The 17,741-nt window shown below is 41.7% G+C and overlaps 1 protein-coding gene and 2 long non-coding RNA genes across 3 annotated transcripts in view; 2 read left to right on the top strand and 1 right to left on the bottom strand.

Annotated features, from left to right (window-relative positions):
- MCF2L2 (MCF.2 cell line derived transforming sequence-like 2) overlaps positions 1 to 17,741 on the bottom strand; it is a 255,131-nt gene that overhangs the window by 36,726 nt on the left and 200,664 nt on the right. Inside the window, 5 exon segments of the mRNA XM_082393922.1 lie at positions 76 to 291; positions 7,828 to 7,953; positions 10,114 to 10,185; positions 12,461 to 12,553; positions 13,218 to 13,310. Of these exon segments, the coding sequence (XP_082250048.1) occupies positions 76 to 291; positions 7,828 to 7,953; positions 10,114 to 10,185; positions 12,461 to 12,553; positions 13,218 to 13,310 (600 nt within the window).
- LOC309629803 lies at positions 265 to 7,918 on the top strand. The gene is made up of 3 exons (XR_014245225.1): positions 265 to 1,231; positions 1,562 to 4,098; positions 5,467 to 7,918. It is a non-coding gene; the product is annotated as an uncharacterized lncRNA (long non-coding RNA).
- On the top strand, positions 7,970 to 11,610 carry LOC309629846. The gene is made up of 2 exons (XR_014245267.1): positions 7,970 to 8,070; positions 10,753 to 11,610. It is a non-coding gene; the product is annotated as an uncharacterized lncRNA (long non-coding RNA).

Below are 17,741 nucleotides of genomic sequence, written 5' to 3'. Positions count from 1 at the left end.
ATCTGTAAAATACGGATAACAGCATTTCTCTCCATAGGGTTGTGCTGACTCCCAAGTGCAATAGGACCCCTTTACCTTCATAGACTTCTTAAAGCTGTAGTGAGGAGACAGGCCCTGGTCACTGGGCTCCATTCGTATCTTACAGAACACTATTCCCTGTTCGAATAGATAGATTTGCCTCTGGCTGGGCTTAAATCGAATTAAATCCTTCATCTTATAACGATCCTTGTGAACTGTCCAGACGTTGAAAGAGCCATGCATCAACAGCTTGCCCAGTTTTCTGATATCGTCCTTTGGGACACACAGACACACACAGAAAGAAGCTGTTAAATTACTTGACGGGAAAGAACTCTTAGGGGTCTGTTTTCAAATTACAGACCATGCTTATTTGAAGTTTACAATCTTATAGGAGCCAGTCAGGCTAATCTGTCACTAATCAAAGCTACAATTTTGTGACCTTCACTGAGCATGGCATCATTCAGTTATATAAGGAAATAGTGCAGCTGTATAAGGTAATAAACATAAAGCATGTTAGCAATACTTTGAAGATATTGGTACTCCCATATTTTTGTCTTGCAATTAATTTTAGCTAGCAGAATTCCATTTCTTCTTCTTTGTTTTTGATACAAGACACGACTTAAAAAGGGCAAGAAATTAATATTTTAATTATGTTCGGGAGAGCCAGAATCTTTGCTGCATTATGGATCTTTGGTAATCCATGTATTCCATCTGTATCCTAACCTCTCCTTCAGGTATATGAGAACCTGAGAACATGAGATTTGTTCTGAAAGGAGAAAGCTTAGTATGACCTAATCTTCATAACACTGTAATGGAAATGGTAATTACATTCAACTCTGCATTTTTCAGAGTGAGTGAACAGTGCAAAGATAATTCCAAATGACAAATTTTTTATTTCATCTTTTTGGCTCTAAGGCACACACTATGTCTCCTTCCACCATCATATGTCTGGTTGAAAGTCCAAATGAAGTGACCTGGCCTTCTCTGAGCTCTCTCTAAAGGTAGTGGAGTGTGATGATCTAGAAATGTGGTATTTTGTCTGGTAGTTTTCAAAAATTATATCACTTAAAGTAGAAAATCAAGAATTTATTTCCCTGAATCAAAACACCAAAAGGAAAAATTATTTGAACAGGACCAGGACAGAGACATTTCCCTGAGTTACATCTAGCTGAGATAAAGCCCTACAATTTCTGATAATTATTACTAGACATATGTGCATTTTATAACTTATTATTTATTTATTTATTTTTATTTTTTTTAAAATTTTATTTATTTATTTATTTATTTATGGCTGTGTTGGGTCTTCGTTTCTGTGCGAGGGCTTTCTCTAGTTGTGGCAAGTGGGGGCCACTCTTCATCACGGTGCGCGGGCCTCTCACTATCGCGGCCTCTCTTGTTGCGGAGCACAGGCTCCAGACGCGCAGGCTCAGTAGTTGTGGCTCACGGGCCCAGTTGCTCCGCGGCATGTGGGATCTTCCCAGACCAGGGCTCGAACCCGTGTCCCCTGCATTGGCAGGCAGATTCTCAACCACTGCGCCACCAGGGAAGCCCTATAACTTATTATTTATATTGAACAAACTGTGAATACCTTTAAAAAAATGAATGACTTTATATCTGAAAGTCTAAAAACAAAAACTTCAAGGGCAATAAACTCTAGTCATTTCTATGGCGCTTGTGTCATATTTTCAGTGCTATTTTTCTCTTTTTGCTTTGTAAAATTTACACGTGTTAAATGTAGTGAATAAAATCCTCATTGAGGAATAAGAGCCCCAGTCACAAGGCCTTCTCTCCTAAAAGCACGATGCTTCCGTTGCAGGTTGCACAGGCTTAGCTTGACTGCACCCGCAGACAGATGGGCGATGGGTCCATGAGGACCAGTGAGGAGTTTTTCACTCTATCCACCTCCTTCCTGCACCCACTCAAATGGAACCATCCCAGCCCTCAGTGATTGCTTTCTCCTTTACACACATTCAATTTGTACAGTTCAGACCTATAGAGTGCAGGAAACATGTTTAGTCAAGGCAGCTGGCAAAAGTAGATGTTTAACCTTTGCCACAGGAACGACTGTAATCAGTAGTTTCTATTTTAAAATTTATTTATATTTCACCCCATTTCAAAAATTAGATACATCTTATAAAAACATATACATTATAGGCAGACAGAAACTAACCAAGGAAATTAGGCTGAAGAAAAAAAATAGAGATTAAGGCAGTTAAGATGAAGAGGATGTACACAAAACCCATACAATATAAAGCATGTGAACTTTTTGCAGACTAGACTCTGACCTTCTAGCAGGCAGTACAGAGGGAAATCTGGTGAGTTATATGATTCATTATGTCCAAAGACATACCCAAACCAGTTGTTAAGGGAAAGCATGGCAATTTGTTAATAAGACGTGAGAGAAATTTCTCCCATGGGTCTTCATAAAGGGTCACTGTGTCAAATACTGAGCCCACCTTCAACCGCATCCCAGAATAGATAGATGAATGGATTTTAGGTAAAGCTGTTTCTAATAACACATCTGGGGAATGTGGAGGCATCACTTCATAGTACAGCTTTTAAAAGCAATTCTGAAAGGGGCCAGAAGGTTGGGGGAGCGGGGGAACAAGCCCAGGGGTACACTCTGATGACCTGCAGAGGGCTGGGCGATGAGAGTTAAGGTGTCTGCCAAGGCCGTGGGCTGTAGAGGCGGAAGAGGCCACCCTAGGCAGCGACGTTTTTGTCCTTTACAGCCTCTGCACTTCTCATCCCTCCCACAGCCACAGCTGTTTGAACCTTAGTAAGCAATTGGCCAAAGGATGTGAATCCAGTGACGGGCCAGCCCCTGACCACAGAGGCCCGGTGTAAAAAAAATGTGCCAGATGGCCAATCTGATCCCTGTCTGAACTGAGGAGAACTAAGAAGGAAGCAGTAAGCAGCAAGATTTGTACCTGTGAGATGCTTTATGAGAGGGCTGGAGGTGGACTAAATGATAAGGAAGCAGAGCAATGAAGAAGGTAAGTCATCAGAAACTATGAGGAAGAGGAAAAGACACCAATGGGGGGAAAGAACCAGTCAGTGGCCGGTGAGGGGAGAGGACATACCTGGCACGTATAGGCAGAGCACACAGGTGAGAACCCCAGCTCCCTCCCAGGCCAAAGCCCTAGAGTTGCTGTGGCCTGGAATTGCTTAGTTCTCACATCCATGAGCCCTGTCCTGTCATTGTTCTGACTCTTCCTGAGGCTATATGGTTGCCTTTTCCAGTAAGCCTGTCATCATTGGAGCTCACTAAAGGGAATTGCTGGGTCTTTTGAGATGAGTTGGAAGAGATGGGCTACATATCATTCAGGACATCTTGCATAAACTTTCTTAGGACCACGCTTGTGACGGGATCAGACATCTCAATGCTTGAGGCCCATCCTGTGGTGGCCGAGGGCACATGACCTGTATAGCAGTGATGAAGGACAGGTGTACATACGTTACCGTCATCCAGGACACATGCCTGTGTGGAGGCTACTCCGCCTCCAAAGGGAAGAGGGTAGGGGGATTGCTCTGAACAGGACCAAGGATGACCCTTGGCCATCTTTTCAACCATATGTATCCTTTCTTTCCAGTCAGACAGGAGTTGGTCCCAAGGCCAGAGACTACGTGTACAACCTCTTGCAGATACTTGTGCCCTAAAGTATGGAATCATTTATTGGCATTTAGTGAGTGCCTGAGGGGACATGAAGCTAAATGCTCAGCAATGTGAGGAAGCTAATTCAGTGATGACCTTGAACTGGCTTGAATAGTATTTCCCAAAAAACTCATGTCCACCCAGGATCTCAGAATGTGACCTTATTTGGAAATAGGCTCTTTGCAGATGTAATTAGTTAAAATGAGGTCATACTGGATAAGGGTGGGCCCTAATCCAATGACTGGTGTCCTTATAAGAAAACAAAGACACACACATAGAGAAGACAGGACGACAGGCAGAAATTGGAGTGATGCAGCTATAAGCCAAGGAAGCCAGGAGACAAGCAAGGAAGGATTCTTCCCTAGAGCCTTTAGAGGAATGGGCCTGCCGACAACCTTGATTTTGGACTTCTTGCCTCCAGAACCGTGAGAGAATACATTTTTGTGTGTTTTAGCCACCCAATTTGTGGTGCTTTGTTATCACAGCTCTAGGAAATGAATGTAGCCTCAACCAGTTTTTCCACTAGTGACGTAATAGTGTGGCCATCACTTTGGTGTGTTGATGAATCTGATGGGTGTGAGCTCAGAGATACAACATAGGGGCTGCCCCAAACAAATCAGCAAATGAAATGTCAGATGGTCTCCCTGATATGGGAAATGATGGCAAAATAATCTAGTAAATGCTGCCATTTTCATGTGTGGACATTTTGTAGGTAAGAGCTCTGAGGTAAGAATTTCAAATGTGACTACATTAACCAAATGAAGAATCTGACTGAGAGAGTGAACGTAGGAGAACTAGCCTCCAGAAGGAGACTTCTTTTGGGGGTCCAGGTTTTCACTCCTGGCAAAGACAGCTAAAGGGACAGAGCTATATACTTCTTGTACAAAGAGGCAGGAAACATCTGGATAAGTGAATTAGCACAAAGCCTGGTCCAGAAGTGAAAAGCAGAAGCTGTGGGACTGAGGGGCCTGTGATTACAACTGCCAGAAGCAAAGGGGTTCCTTCCTTTCCAGCCTAAGTACACAAATAAGTCAGCACTGGGGCCCTTTATTCAGCATCTACCAGGTGCCAGGTATAGTGCTAGGTGCCCTATGATTTAATCCTCATTTATGCCTCACAATCACCCTTTAACATGGGTGCTGTGAGGGTGGGATGATGTACAAGGCAATTCCACTGAGTCATCAAGATTATTTACTCAGCCTTATCTCTGCAGCCAACACTATGGTAAGGAAAGTGGGAACTAAAATAGAAAATAAAATACCTGGCCCTAGCCCACAATAAATTTGCAATAAAAATAATTCCTTTATCGAGTAACATAAATTTGTTTCAGAAAATAAAATATTTCATTCAACCTTTACTATTCAACCTTGGAACATGTTCCTGGCAAGCGAGGATTTAAAAGAACTCTAAATGCATCTATATTTTACGCACTGAATTGAATAGGGGGGGAACTTTTTTTTTTTGTAAAGAGAGGGAAATAAATTACATCTCAGTGTTCCACAAAACAAATTTTCTTAAAAAACTTTTTCTAGGGGGAAGAGATATGGCAACATATGTATATGTATAACTGATTCACTTTGTTATAAAGCAGAAACCAACACACCATTGTAAAGCAATTATACTCCAATAAAAAAAATTTTTTTTCTTAAATCTTCTGTGATTAAATTAAACCAAGAACTAACTGAGTATACACAACAGGGAGAAAATGTAAATATCAGAAGGGCATTTTTTTCTAGTTGTTTTAATTATGAATTCATCCCACCAAGTTCAATTTCTTTTCTTCACAAAACCAGGTTAATATTGGATGTCAATAGAGAAACTAAGAAGTTAAGTTCTGGATTCATCTCTACCTACAGCATGTGATGGTAAACACCTTGTGATAAAGTTCTACAAAGCTGACGCAAAGAATCTCAGAATCATTAGATCTGAGCTAACAGTAGTTGAGTTGTTAGTAAACTCTAAACAGAATCAGATGAAGAATGTGTTGAGAGGTTGGCACCCTGGATAGGCAGTGAAGAGATCCAAGAAGTAGTCCTGGCTGATGACCATGTGACTGGGGTGAGTCACCTCTTCTTTCCATGGACCTGTTTCTGAATCAGAAAGTTGAAAAGTCCAATGCCTGCTCTTCCATAATTCAGTAGGATTATACAAAACTGTCAGGATACATTACTTACTGTATTAGATGTAAAGCAAGTTAAAGTCTTAGTGAAAAAGAAACCACAGAGTGTATGTCAAAGGTGTAATTCTCAGGACTCATGGGGGAGAAAAGTTCTTTGCCTTGGTGTTAAAAAATCTCTAAAATTCTATAAACTCATTCATCTTATTTGCATGCAAACCAGCTTGGAATGAAATCAGAGTAGATTGCTATTTACTCACATTTTAATCATTCTTTTCTCATAACTTCCTCTTCCTATGTTACTTACACTCAGAATAATAGCTGGGAGTTTCCTGCCCTGACTACAGGTTCCAGGACACTCTTTTGATTCAGGGAAAGGGACATCTGATAGGGGTAGCTGACATGTGTTCAAAGACGAAAAGAAGAACAGAAAGATGTTCCAAATGATTAAACAAATTGCTCTCTTGACTTTCCTTAAGCCAAAGAAGGAAACAGTTATCATCAAGAAAACAATCCCCTCTGCCACACACCCCATGGTTCATGAATACCCTCTTGAATCTTGCATCAGTAGTAAGCAGAGAGCATTCTGGAGTCCCAGGGGACAGTAATAGCATCGCTGCCCAGATCTCAGCAAACCCAGTGGGGCTGTTTCTGAGATGCTGGCCAGAGGAAAACCAGGAGGGAGGGAAATCAAAAATCACAGGGTTTTTTGCCCCTAATTAATTTGCGTGGTTTGATTTCTGACAAGAAAAGAAAGGTCATTTCATCTACCCAGACCTCAATAAACAGTATGTTAAATCCAGGTAAAAATGAAAAGGTAAAAAAGAGAAGGAAATTATCTGTGTGACATGTATCAACAATTCTCTGAATGCTTGATCCCTGTGTGGGAGGCAGAAGAATGGCCTCCCAAAGATGTCCATGTCCTAATCCCTGGAGCCTGAGACTAGGTCAGGTTACGTGACAAATGAATTAAGGTTGTTCACCAGCTGACTTTGAGATGGGGAGATTATCCTTGATTAACTGGTTGGGCCCAATATAATCACAAGAGTCCTTAAAGGTGGAAGAGAAAGAAGGGAAGGTCTGAGTGATATGACGTGAGAAGAACTCAACCCCCCATTGCTGGCATTGAAGAGGGAGGAAGATGCCATGAGCGGAGGAAGTGAGTAGGTGGCCTTTGTAAACTGGAAAAGGCAGTGAAAGAGATTTTCTCCTAAAGCCTCCAGAACAGAAGGCAGACACCTTGATTTTAGCCCAGTGAGACTATGTTGTACTCCTGATCCGTGGAGCTGTAAGACAATAAATTTGCACTATTCGAAGGCACCAAGTTTGGGGTAATTTGTCATGACAATGACAGAAAATACCCCTGAGTCAAAATCTAGAGTAGCTCACAGTGAAAACCAGCTGAATATTAATTATGTCCCAGTCCCAGGGCAATGATACAGTTATAGAGGATAGTTTGCCTGGAATGCCTGGGTCTGGCCTGCTCGGGATTAACTCTAACGCCAGAGTTGAGATGGCTCAACCCCCAAGCACTCTCTCTTTTGGTATTTTTCTTTAAGCACTTGGATTAAGGGATGTACAATATATGCTTATTGGGCCTCTTCTGGGATCTGTGATGTAAAATGGGGTTAGATGTTCACTTAGGACCCATTTTCAAAGTAATTTTCACAGAGAAAATATAACTCAAGAGGCAAAATCTTTTAATATTTTAATGGTGCCACGAGTGAGAAAATAAGTTACTCCCTCAGCACCTTCCCCCGCCCAATATGTTCTGGTCCCTGAGTTCTTGCTTTTTCCAGAGTATGGGTCAGTTTCAACATTCAGGATCCCAAGGGCCACAACCCAAGATTCCTAAAAATGCTGAGGCGCTGCTTGGAATCTCGTAGCACAGGTTTACTGACCGATTTAGGTAACTTTCCTCCAGAGTCAAATTCCTTTCCCACAGATCAGTTCTCTAACTTTGCCACAGTATCTGCTACCTTTGTAATACTGTGCCTGCCTTTTGTTGAAACGTCCCAGCACTTGCTATGGAACATACCGGACATCCAGTGACTGCTGCCAGGTCCACAGCCAACTCACAGGACGTGATCAAATCCTCCATCATGGCCAAAGCTTGTTGTAGGTCGTCTGAGAAGGCTGAATCCTTGGTTCTCTCTGGCCCATTCTGTGGAAAGCAAACGCCTTGCTGGAAATCAAAAGGTAAACCATCTACCAAGGGAAGAAGGGAAACAGGACAGAGATAAGGAGCCACGGATCCAGCCAGCATGAAGTGACTGAGAAGGTAGGTACATCAACCTGTTTCCCTGCTCCCAAAGAATGGTAGCTAAGGATATTTGCTGGTTTAAGTACAATATATGATACACACACACACACGCACACACAAGCAAAATAATTACACTTTCTGCACATTGTACTAATGAAGAATGAAGTTCATAAAATCATGGACATTATATTCTGCCTAGATAAGAAACATCCTGAGCTTTTGTAAAGCATGAAAACCCCAGCCCTTTTAAATAGGGTGCTCTCCCTTTTACTCCCCTACCCCCAGGGCCTATTGAAAAGTACAATCTGAGTATCATATTCCTGTATTTAATGTGACAGTCTTATTCCTATGGGTAAAATTATACTTAAAACCATTCCAGAGGAGGATATTTGTAAACTTTAGAGGCAAAGAATGGGCTGCTGTGCAGAGGTTTACTAATGATTTATGTGTAAACACCATAACGGTGGCATTTGCCACACTGAATTTCCCGGAGCTCTGCCCTTTCTCTCTCCTCTCCTCCCCCTGCCCTTCCCATATTCTATCACCATTAAAGATGCCAAAGAGGTAAGCCAACGTGATCCGCACCTCCCAAACAGCATAAAGACCCAGCTTTAAGGGCAAACCTAATTTAACAGACCAACGTTCCAATTATTACTATTGTGACACTTAGGACGTGATAGGGATGGTTGTTTCAGCTTGAAAGTCTTTTGCTTAGGGTTTCCGTATTTTATTGCCCTGCTACCTACATAGCACATCTATCTGTTATCTGGTAAATACAAACAAAAAGATTTTGGCTTCCTCCATTTTTTTTTTTTTTTTTTTTAACACATCAACTTCTACAACAAAGAACAGAGAGCTCTTTGCTGCTCCGCCTATAGCCCCACCTCTTCTTATCCTCTACTGCATGATGTAAGCAAAGCGTTGTGCATTTTCTTAATCTCTACTTAAACTGAAGATTAGCATCTTTGGATAAGAGATATGCGTGACGGGGCTGATGAATGGAGCAGAGCCTGCTGCCTCCACTGAACGATTTCCCATGGATTCTTACCTTCTTACTCAGGGTAAATGTGTTCCAGGTCCTGGTGGAAGACGACACACCCTCACCCGAGTTTATTGTAACGTCATTAACAAAGGATTAAAAGTTCTTACACCAGGCATCTTCCTCTTTCCGAAATACTTGAAACTCAATGTGCTTTTAGAGACTCAACGGCTACCTATTCCCTCTCCTTCCCACTAACCCTCCTCCCACAAACACCGCAGGTGGCTAGCTTTACAGTGTGTGATATAGGACTCGTACAAACGTTACTAAACCTCTCTAACTCAGGGTAAATTCTTACAAACATTATTAAACTCCTCTAAACCAGGCTACCTGCATTTGCTCCAGGCTATAAAATTACTACCTGTGCCTTGAGCTTCCTTTAATCTTAAGGCATCCCCATGGCACCATCTGAGCAGAGAGGACATGCAAATGACCGCCCCTTGAGACACATGCCTCATATTATTCTTGTTAAAACCAGAATTTTATAATAGAAAAATTGAAAAAACCCACTTCCAAGCCACAAATTTCTTCCCAGTCTGGTGTGGCCATCACTTCTTCCAAGTTTCTTCTTGGTTGTCTTAGAATTCACACACATATACACACACATTTGGAAGGGAACAGGGCATAATGTATATAGATTTACTAAGGCGTACAAAGAAGTAAATATAAATCATTCATAATCCTACCATGCAGGAAAACCACTGAAGGGATTTTATTATATTTACTTCCAGTCTTTTATGTATGCATTTTACACCTTCCCTTACTTTTGTATTCCAGTAAAACATTTTTATGTGGAAGGAAGAAGATATATTACCACTTAATCCTATTACAAAATCCCCACTTCGAAATTGTCTTTATTTTTTTGTTTTTTCCTGACTATGAATTATAGGATGCATATTATTTTAGAAAATTTACACAATAAAGATCATAAACAAAGAAAACAAAATCGCTCCTAAGTCCTTCCATGTATAGGCAAACACCATTAGCAGTTAGTACATAGAATGATATTTAATATCCAGTACCTTAGCCGAACCTCCTTCTAGATCACCTGGGTCCACCTCCAAATCCTCAGGTGACTCACAATCCAGCAGACCCTGCATTAACCCAAAAGCTTTATTGAAAATCAAAAAGTAGAAGGCCAACTTAATCTGTTGTGCAAACAATCTCCAGCCAATGCTAAACTGAGGATGTATATAAATTTGTCTGTTTGTCACAAGTAAGAGGGAAAGAGTAAATGGTACATTCAGCACAGAGTTCTTTCCACAAACATAGAATCACATTGGACACACTATTTTGTAGCCTGCTTTTTCTCAACAACGTATCATGAACATTTTCCCATGACATTATATTTTTTTTAAAACATGGTTTTTAATTGTGGCAGAGTATTGCATCCTATAACTAAATCATAATTGATTAATCCCCCCTACTGTTAAACATTTAGGTTCAATAATTTTTTACTATAATAATAATAATCTTTATACACTTTTCTTAAGGATAAATTCCTAGAAGTAGAATTGTTCATGTTAAGAGTTGTGATGCATGTTTCCAAGTTCTTCAGAGAAGTACTATGTTCCCACCAGCCATAAATGAAAGCTTTTTTCACCAGCCCCTAGCCTACATGGAGTATTACCATTTAACGCTGTACCAAAACACGCTCACAGATGCCACTCTCGGAGGGAAGCAGAGCGTCATCGTCCTCACTCCCAGGCTGGCGTGACGGCTCCATGTATAGAACAACAGCTGCACGTTATGTTGCGGAAGCTTCCTGGGGGTCAGCCCTGAGTGAGCTCTCTACTGCGTCACTCGCAGCAACCTGTGCAGGAGGTTCTCGTGTCCTCACTTTACAGGCGAGAAAACCAAGGCCTGAGAGGTCCAGGCGTCCCACCCTGGCAGCGGCAGAGCCGGCGCAGCCAAGGCTGGGCCTGCTGATGCAAAGCTGAGAGGGTAACTCGTTCTGAGGGCAAAACGTTGGCAATAAGCTTAACTGCCCCTGAGCCTCAGTTTCTTCACACTTCAGAGCCTTTTGGCACATCTGATGGTGGGGATTAAATAAGAAATACAGGTGGGTGTGAATTTTGTTTTGTATAAAACGAAATGACTTTCTCTTGGCCTCTGATGATGGGTTTAAAATTAAAGGAGCATCTAGTTTTGGTGTGGGGATGATCCAGGATTATGTTGTGACTGATGTATATTAGTTACTTGTACATTTTTTTTGGATCTTTGCAAGGGGAAAACTACAAGTAACGAGTTTTATATAATTAATTTAAATTTGTTACAGGTTTTCATGTTCAGGATAAACAATTTTTCAACCTTGGGCGAAAATACCTGCAACGGTTTAAGGTGACTGTGTTTTACCTTAGGGTAACTGTTGCATGCCAATTTGTGTGTGTGTGAAAACACTTCAAAATTGAGTTAAAAGATGTAAATTTAAAATTGGTTGTGTATCTAATCTGCCCCAGGTTCAGTAAATAAACAATTCTTTTTAAAAACAAAAACAAAAACAAACAAACAAAAAGAAATACATGTGGGAAGATACCCAGTAAACAGCAGGGGCTTGTTTTTAAATTAAGTGAGAGTAGCCACGGGGCAAGAGCTGCTTATAAAGGTTAATTCAAAACAGACCTTGGAGGAGTGACCCGAACCTTTCCCTGAGCTCACACCTGGGGAAGCAGCTTTGACAGAGCCCCTGTCCTGTGTGTGCGGGGGTGGGGGGGGGCGGGTGGTGGCGGGGTCTGGGAGTGCTCTCCTGCAGGTGTGCTGCTGTCAGAGCAAAGAAAGAACCACCTAGGGATTCAGCAGAACAGAATTCATTCCGTTATGTTGCTCTTGAGAAAAATCCTCAGTCTAAGGGGAGAGGTAGATGTCGCAAAAGGAGAGAAGAATCCAGTTTCGCCTTCTCCCCTCCATTGTTTAAATGCACGTAAAACAGTAGCTTTAGGGAAAATCACACCTCTTTCCTGAAGCTCCTTGCCCCAGCTGTAAAACGGAGCAGATGACATCTTACCTGTAGATATCTTACCGAGAATAGAGGTCTGGCTGCCTCCCCACCCTCTCAGCTGCCAGCCGTGTGCTGGCCTCCCTCTTCCCCACTTTCCTCCTAAGGACCTCTGCTCCCCTAAACTGGGCTCTCCTTAGAGATCCATGTCCTGGCCGCACGATGGACTAGCCAGGCTCCCGGGACCCTACGATTCTTTGGTCTTATTCCTCATCGAGGAGGCTGATTTAGACCTGGGGACAGAAAAAACCTGAAATCTAGACATAGTTTCACCTCCGGAAGTCGAAGTCACAATTCTACGTGTCTAAGGAAAAGAGCACCATAGCGCCCACATCTGTTCTCCCAGCACAGGAAGCACTGTCTCATCGATTTACCTTCAACAACATCTGGTACTTTACAAGTCTCTGGCTTGGTCCTCTCAGATACTTAAAAAGAGGGAGACTGTGACCCAGTTGACGCTGGCATACCTTGAAAAGCCAAACAGAAACAACATAAAACAAAACACACACACTCAGAACAGAAGCGGCAGCCTTTAAATACAAGAAGTGAAATGAGCTCTTCATGGAGAGGAGGGGCGGCTGTGTCGACCAGTTTCATAATGTTATTGGCTGTTCAGTCCGTCAGGAACATTGTGTAAAATGAGAGTAATGGGAAAGGGGATGGGCTTGGCTAGTATTTTTATAGTCAAGTAGGGATGCCGGAACATTTATTTCTTTTAGAAAGTAAGTCCATTACGAGGGAGACAATGGGGCAGCCTTCTGAAAAGGCTGTCTTAGAATTGGGGTTTGGGGGTGGTGGAGTTTAGTCAAGGGTACATGATGGGCTTATTGATATCATTCCAGGGAACCCCAAAGTGTGATTTAATTCCACTTTTAAAACCCATCCTAGAAGAGGACCCTGGTTTTCTCACCAGGCTACAACTGCTCCTTACAGGGCTGCCCCACGGAGACTCAGGGCAGCATTGAAACTTCCAGTGTATAATTTCGAAAAAGGAGAGACTTTTAATAAACATAAATTCCAATGCCAAACTCCTCTTCCTAGTTCATACTTTCAATTTCTTTACAAATTGGATGTACATAAACAGTGTCCAGGGAAAACAGTTTGTGGGAGACCTTAGAAACGCAATGTTACCCCAAAGTAGGTGCAGTCTTGACATTCTTGCCAGATTGCCCTGGCTCGGGGCAGATTCTTATGATATTTAAAATATATTTGAAGATCTTCTTTCTGGGTGAGAAAAAGTTAGAACAAATTAACCAGGTAGCATTTTTCAGTAAGAGGACAGAATAATACAGTTTATTCATTCATTCAACAGGCCTGAGTATTTTCAATGTGTAAGGAACTGGGGATGCACAATAAATAACCTTCTGTTGGGGTGAGTGTGTGATGGGGAGATAAACACAGGGTTATAAACAACGCAGATGTGAATGGAGTGCTGTGAGAGCAGCTACAGGACTCTGGTAAATAAAGCAGTAAATTCATGAACAGGAGTTGAGTTTTAACTTTATCCTTTCTCCTCTGCTCTTTATCTGGGACACCAATATCTCCCCCAGATAGCTCTGCACTGAGTAGTAAAAAGGACAAAAAAGTGCTCGTAGCTGATGGCCTCTCCTTTCTCTCTCTCCACTCACACCTTATTACAGCCATCATGATGCCAACCCTACAAATAAACCTAAGAAGCAACCAAAGGATAGAAACATCCCAGAAGGAAAATGTGGCAGTTTGGACACAAATCTAAGTGGTCTGGGCAACCCCTGCCTCAGACATCACCTTCAACCTGCAGCACAAGACTCCGAGACTGGAAAAGCTACACGACTATCTCAGTGCTAGAGATCAAGAGGGATTCCAAGTGCTGTGTGACCTATATTCTCATTGCATCAAAGACTGTGAGAGGTGGGAACACATCTGCCAATATCCCAGATAGAAAAGACACCCCCAGCCTGTGGAGTCAGATTGCCAGCTTCGTCCATTCCATCAGGAGAACCTGGTCCATCCGCTCAGCTGTGCTTGCCACAGAGCCCGGGCTGCTCTGGCAGAGATGACCACATGGCCACTTCCTTGTGGATTTCTGTGTCCCTGTCCTCTTGCTGAGGCCACTCTTGATGTCCTTCATCTGGACATGGGTTATTTTTCCCCTTACAGCTTTCACTATGTCTATTCTACTTCTAAACACCCTGCTGTAGTGAATGATTTCCATTTCTGTAGCTCTTCCTCTCTCCTGATGGATTGTAAGTGGTCATTTCACTTCACTACAAGGACTACAGCAACTCTGTCCTTTGCTATTCTCTCCAAGAAAAATTACACACACACACACACACACACACACACACACACACACACGTTTAAGAAGGCAGACAGCCCTTGAGAAATGTTGTTCAGACTGGTTAAGAAACTAGAATAATAATTCAGAACTTAACAATAATAACTTCCTTATTCATTCACTCCAGAACTATCTGTTGAGTGCCTTTGATGTACCAGGCACTGTGCTAAGTACATTTGCTAAACTCAATGGCTCCCAGAGTGTAGTAGCCTAGACTTGGGGAATACTCCTGCTACACTGAAGGCCAAGCTTATAAAACACTACAAATTGATTAAGGCATTTCACCCACATTTGGTTTGTCGGAGCACAAAGACATTGGCCTTTTGCTCCTAAAAGGATTCAAGGTTTCATTGCTTTCAACACTCAACACCAGAAGATTCTCAGAAGCTGGAGGAGACTGGAGATCCAGCCTTCCACCCAGGAAAACATCGCCAACAGTGAGCCACCTTTCCCTAAACCCTCCCAGTAACAGAGAGGGACCTGGTTTTCTTGGTGGATGCTGAGCTGATACCTGTGTTCCTGAAACCTTCACCCCTTGGTCCTGTGTCTGCACTTTGAGCATCACAGAACATTATATGCCTTCCAGTACCGAAACACAACTACTGACCTAAATTTGCTCTTCAGTCCAAAATTCCTTGGAGAAAGCATGTGCACTAACCAGCAGCATATGAAAGTACCTGATTCTCCTTACCTCCCTATAGAATAAATCAGGAGGCCAGAAGAATTGCTACCCCCAAACTCATATTCACACAGGAAGACATGATTTCTTATGGATTAAGAAGACTGTGGCTCTGGTTCAGTTCTTGGCTTTCTTACTTACAAACTATTTGGTCCGAGGTCAGTTACTTAACCTTCCTTCGCTTCAGTTTCTCATCTGTTAAGTGGGCTCACAACAGCAGTCAACTCCTATGATTGTTGTGCGATTAAATGAGAAGATGTATAGAAACCTCTCAACAAATGCCCAATACATGCAGAGTACCCAACAAATGGTAGCTATTGTCAAAGCATTTTTTACTGTTGTAGAGTCCTTCTGTGCACATTATTTTATTTGATTTCCACAACTTTACATATTGGTATTACTAAGCTTGTTGTATAGAGGAGAAAAGTGAAACTCCCAGGGTTTAAGTGACACACTTGAGGTCATGCTGATAGCAAGTGGCTCAACTTAGATTAGAAGTTAAGTTTTCTGAGTCCCACCCCAGTGTTTTTTTCTATTGTACCATGTGAGATCTCAGAGCAAATGGGACTCAAAGTAAACTGTTGACAAATGCTATTCTACATGGAGGTTGGTCTCTGGGGCAGAATCTTCCTGGATACTACAAGCTATCGAATCTGATTGAAACACTTGGCTAGAGCAATATTTCAAAATTCTTGTTCATGATTAGTGGAAGTCTGCAAGTATTACTGAGAAGAGGTAAACTGCTGTAGTAAATAGTGGGTGATGGGCCTGCCTTATTGGCTAACCAATACAGGTCTTTGCACAGCTGTGATAATTCCCTCAGGGATTCTCAAAGGTTAAGTAATTGTGGTTTTTAATTACTTCATTTGACCCAGAGTAATACTTTGTGCTTGGTAAGAATTTATTACCTGTATTTTGTCCCCAACATCATAAATCATATAGGATTATATGCAGGTTTGTGGTCTGGATTAATGATTTCTAAGGTTCCTCCCAACATGGAGGACTATAAAAAGCTTTGTAAAACTTTAGGAGAGGAATTTTTCTAAGAAAAGATGTTTAGTTAGCAATTGCCCGACCATTTCCTCAAACTTGGCAATTTTAACTTGATAATATCCATTTTTTTTCCCCACAGGAATTTGGTCTTTTTCTCATTCAACAATTTCAATAAGTCTTTGCAATAATGATATAGTCAGTTATGAAATATTACTAAACTCTGCAACTAGATTTCACATTGGTGGTTTGATGAGCACAAAATTGCCAAATAGTATAAAACACGAATAATGCTATCAAAGTAAGTCAAAATGGAAATTAATCAGATTGAATACAAAATGGTTTTTAATGTATCTTGAATTCTGTCCCTGGATGAAAAACCTATGACAAGGCTGTGATGGAAAGCCCAAACAGGGCTATGGAAGGGGTCTTCTAAGTCGGTCAGAGCTCTGAGGGTTGAAGACTCTGTTTCTCCATTACGTCTAATACCTTGAAACCTGGGGATTTTTGTTTGCTTGCTTTCAGTTTATCACAGGTACAGTAAGTCCCCTACATGTTCTGAAAGTGTGTTCGTAAGTACAGTTTGTTCGTTAAGTCCAACAAAGTTAGCTTAGGTACCCAAATAACACAATCAGCTATATAGTACTGTACTGTAATAGGTTTGTAATACTTTTCACACAAATAATACATAAAAAAATTCACAAAAAGTAAAGAAAAACACTTTTAATCTTACAGTACAGTACCTTGAAAAGTACCGTAGTACAGTACAACAGCTGGCATACAGGGGCTGGCATCGAGTGAACAGGAAGGAAGAGTTACTGACTGGAGGGGGGAGAGGATGTGGGAGATGGTAGAGCTGAAGGATCATCAGCAATAGGAGAAGGAGGGCAAGCTGCAATTTCACTCACGCCTGACATTATTGGCACGGGTTCTGGTTCCTTGCTGGATTCAGTTCCATCTACCCTCTTAAAAAAACAGGTCCAGTGATATCTGGGTAGTAGCTCTTTTTTTCTCATCATAGATGACACAGTAGCACTGGATTGCATTCTGAAAGGCTGCTGCAACCTTCGTGTACCATTCTACATTCGGGCCTTGTGCCTCAAAAATTAACAGATAAAGAAAATCCCCTTGCCATTTCCTGCGTCGTGAATCTCTTCAGTTCTTCAGTTACTTCTTCTTCCTCTTGTCGCTCCACTCTCTCAATTATTTTCACTTTTGTTTCCATCGTTATCGCTCAGCGCATCTTTTTTCTTTTTTTTTTTTTTAACATCTTTATTGGAGTATAATTGCTTTAAAATTGTGTGTTAGTTTCTGCTTTGTAACAAAGTGAATCAGCTATACATATACATATATCCCCATATCTTTCCCCTTTTGCATCTCCCTCCCACCCTCCCTATCCCACCCCTCTAGGTGGTCACAAAGCACCAAGCTGATCTCCCTGTGCTATGCTGCTGCTTCCCACTAGCTATCTATTTTACGTTTGGTAGTGTATTTATGTCCATGCCACTCTCTCACATCGTCCCAGCCTACTCTACCCCCTCCCCATGTCCTCAAGTCCATTCTCTAGTAGGTCTGAGTCTTTATTCCCATCCTGCCCCTAGGTTCTTCATGACCATTTTTTTTTTTTTTTTAGATTCCATATATATGTGTTAGCATACGGTATTTGTTT

This window comes from Balaenoptera borealis (assembly GCF_965194805.1).
Source record: "Balaenoptera borealis genome assembly, chromosome: 5".
In the NCBI taxonomy this organism is placed as follows: domain Eukaryota; kingdom Metazoa; phylum Chordata; class Mammalia; order Artiodactyla; family Balaenopteridae; genus Balaenoptera; species Balaenoptera borealis.
Note: the sequence above shows the minus strand (reverse complement) of the source record. Positions and strands in the feature narration are given on the sequence as shown.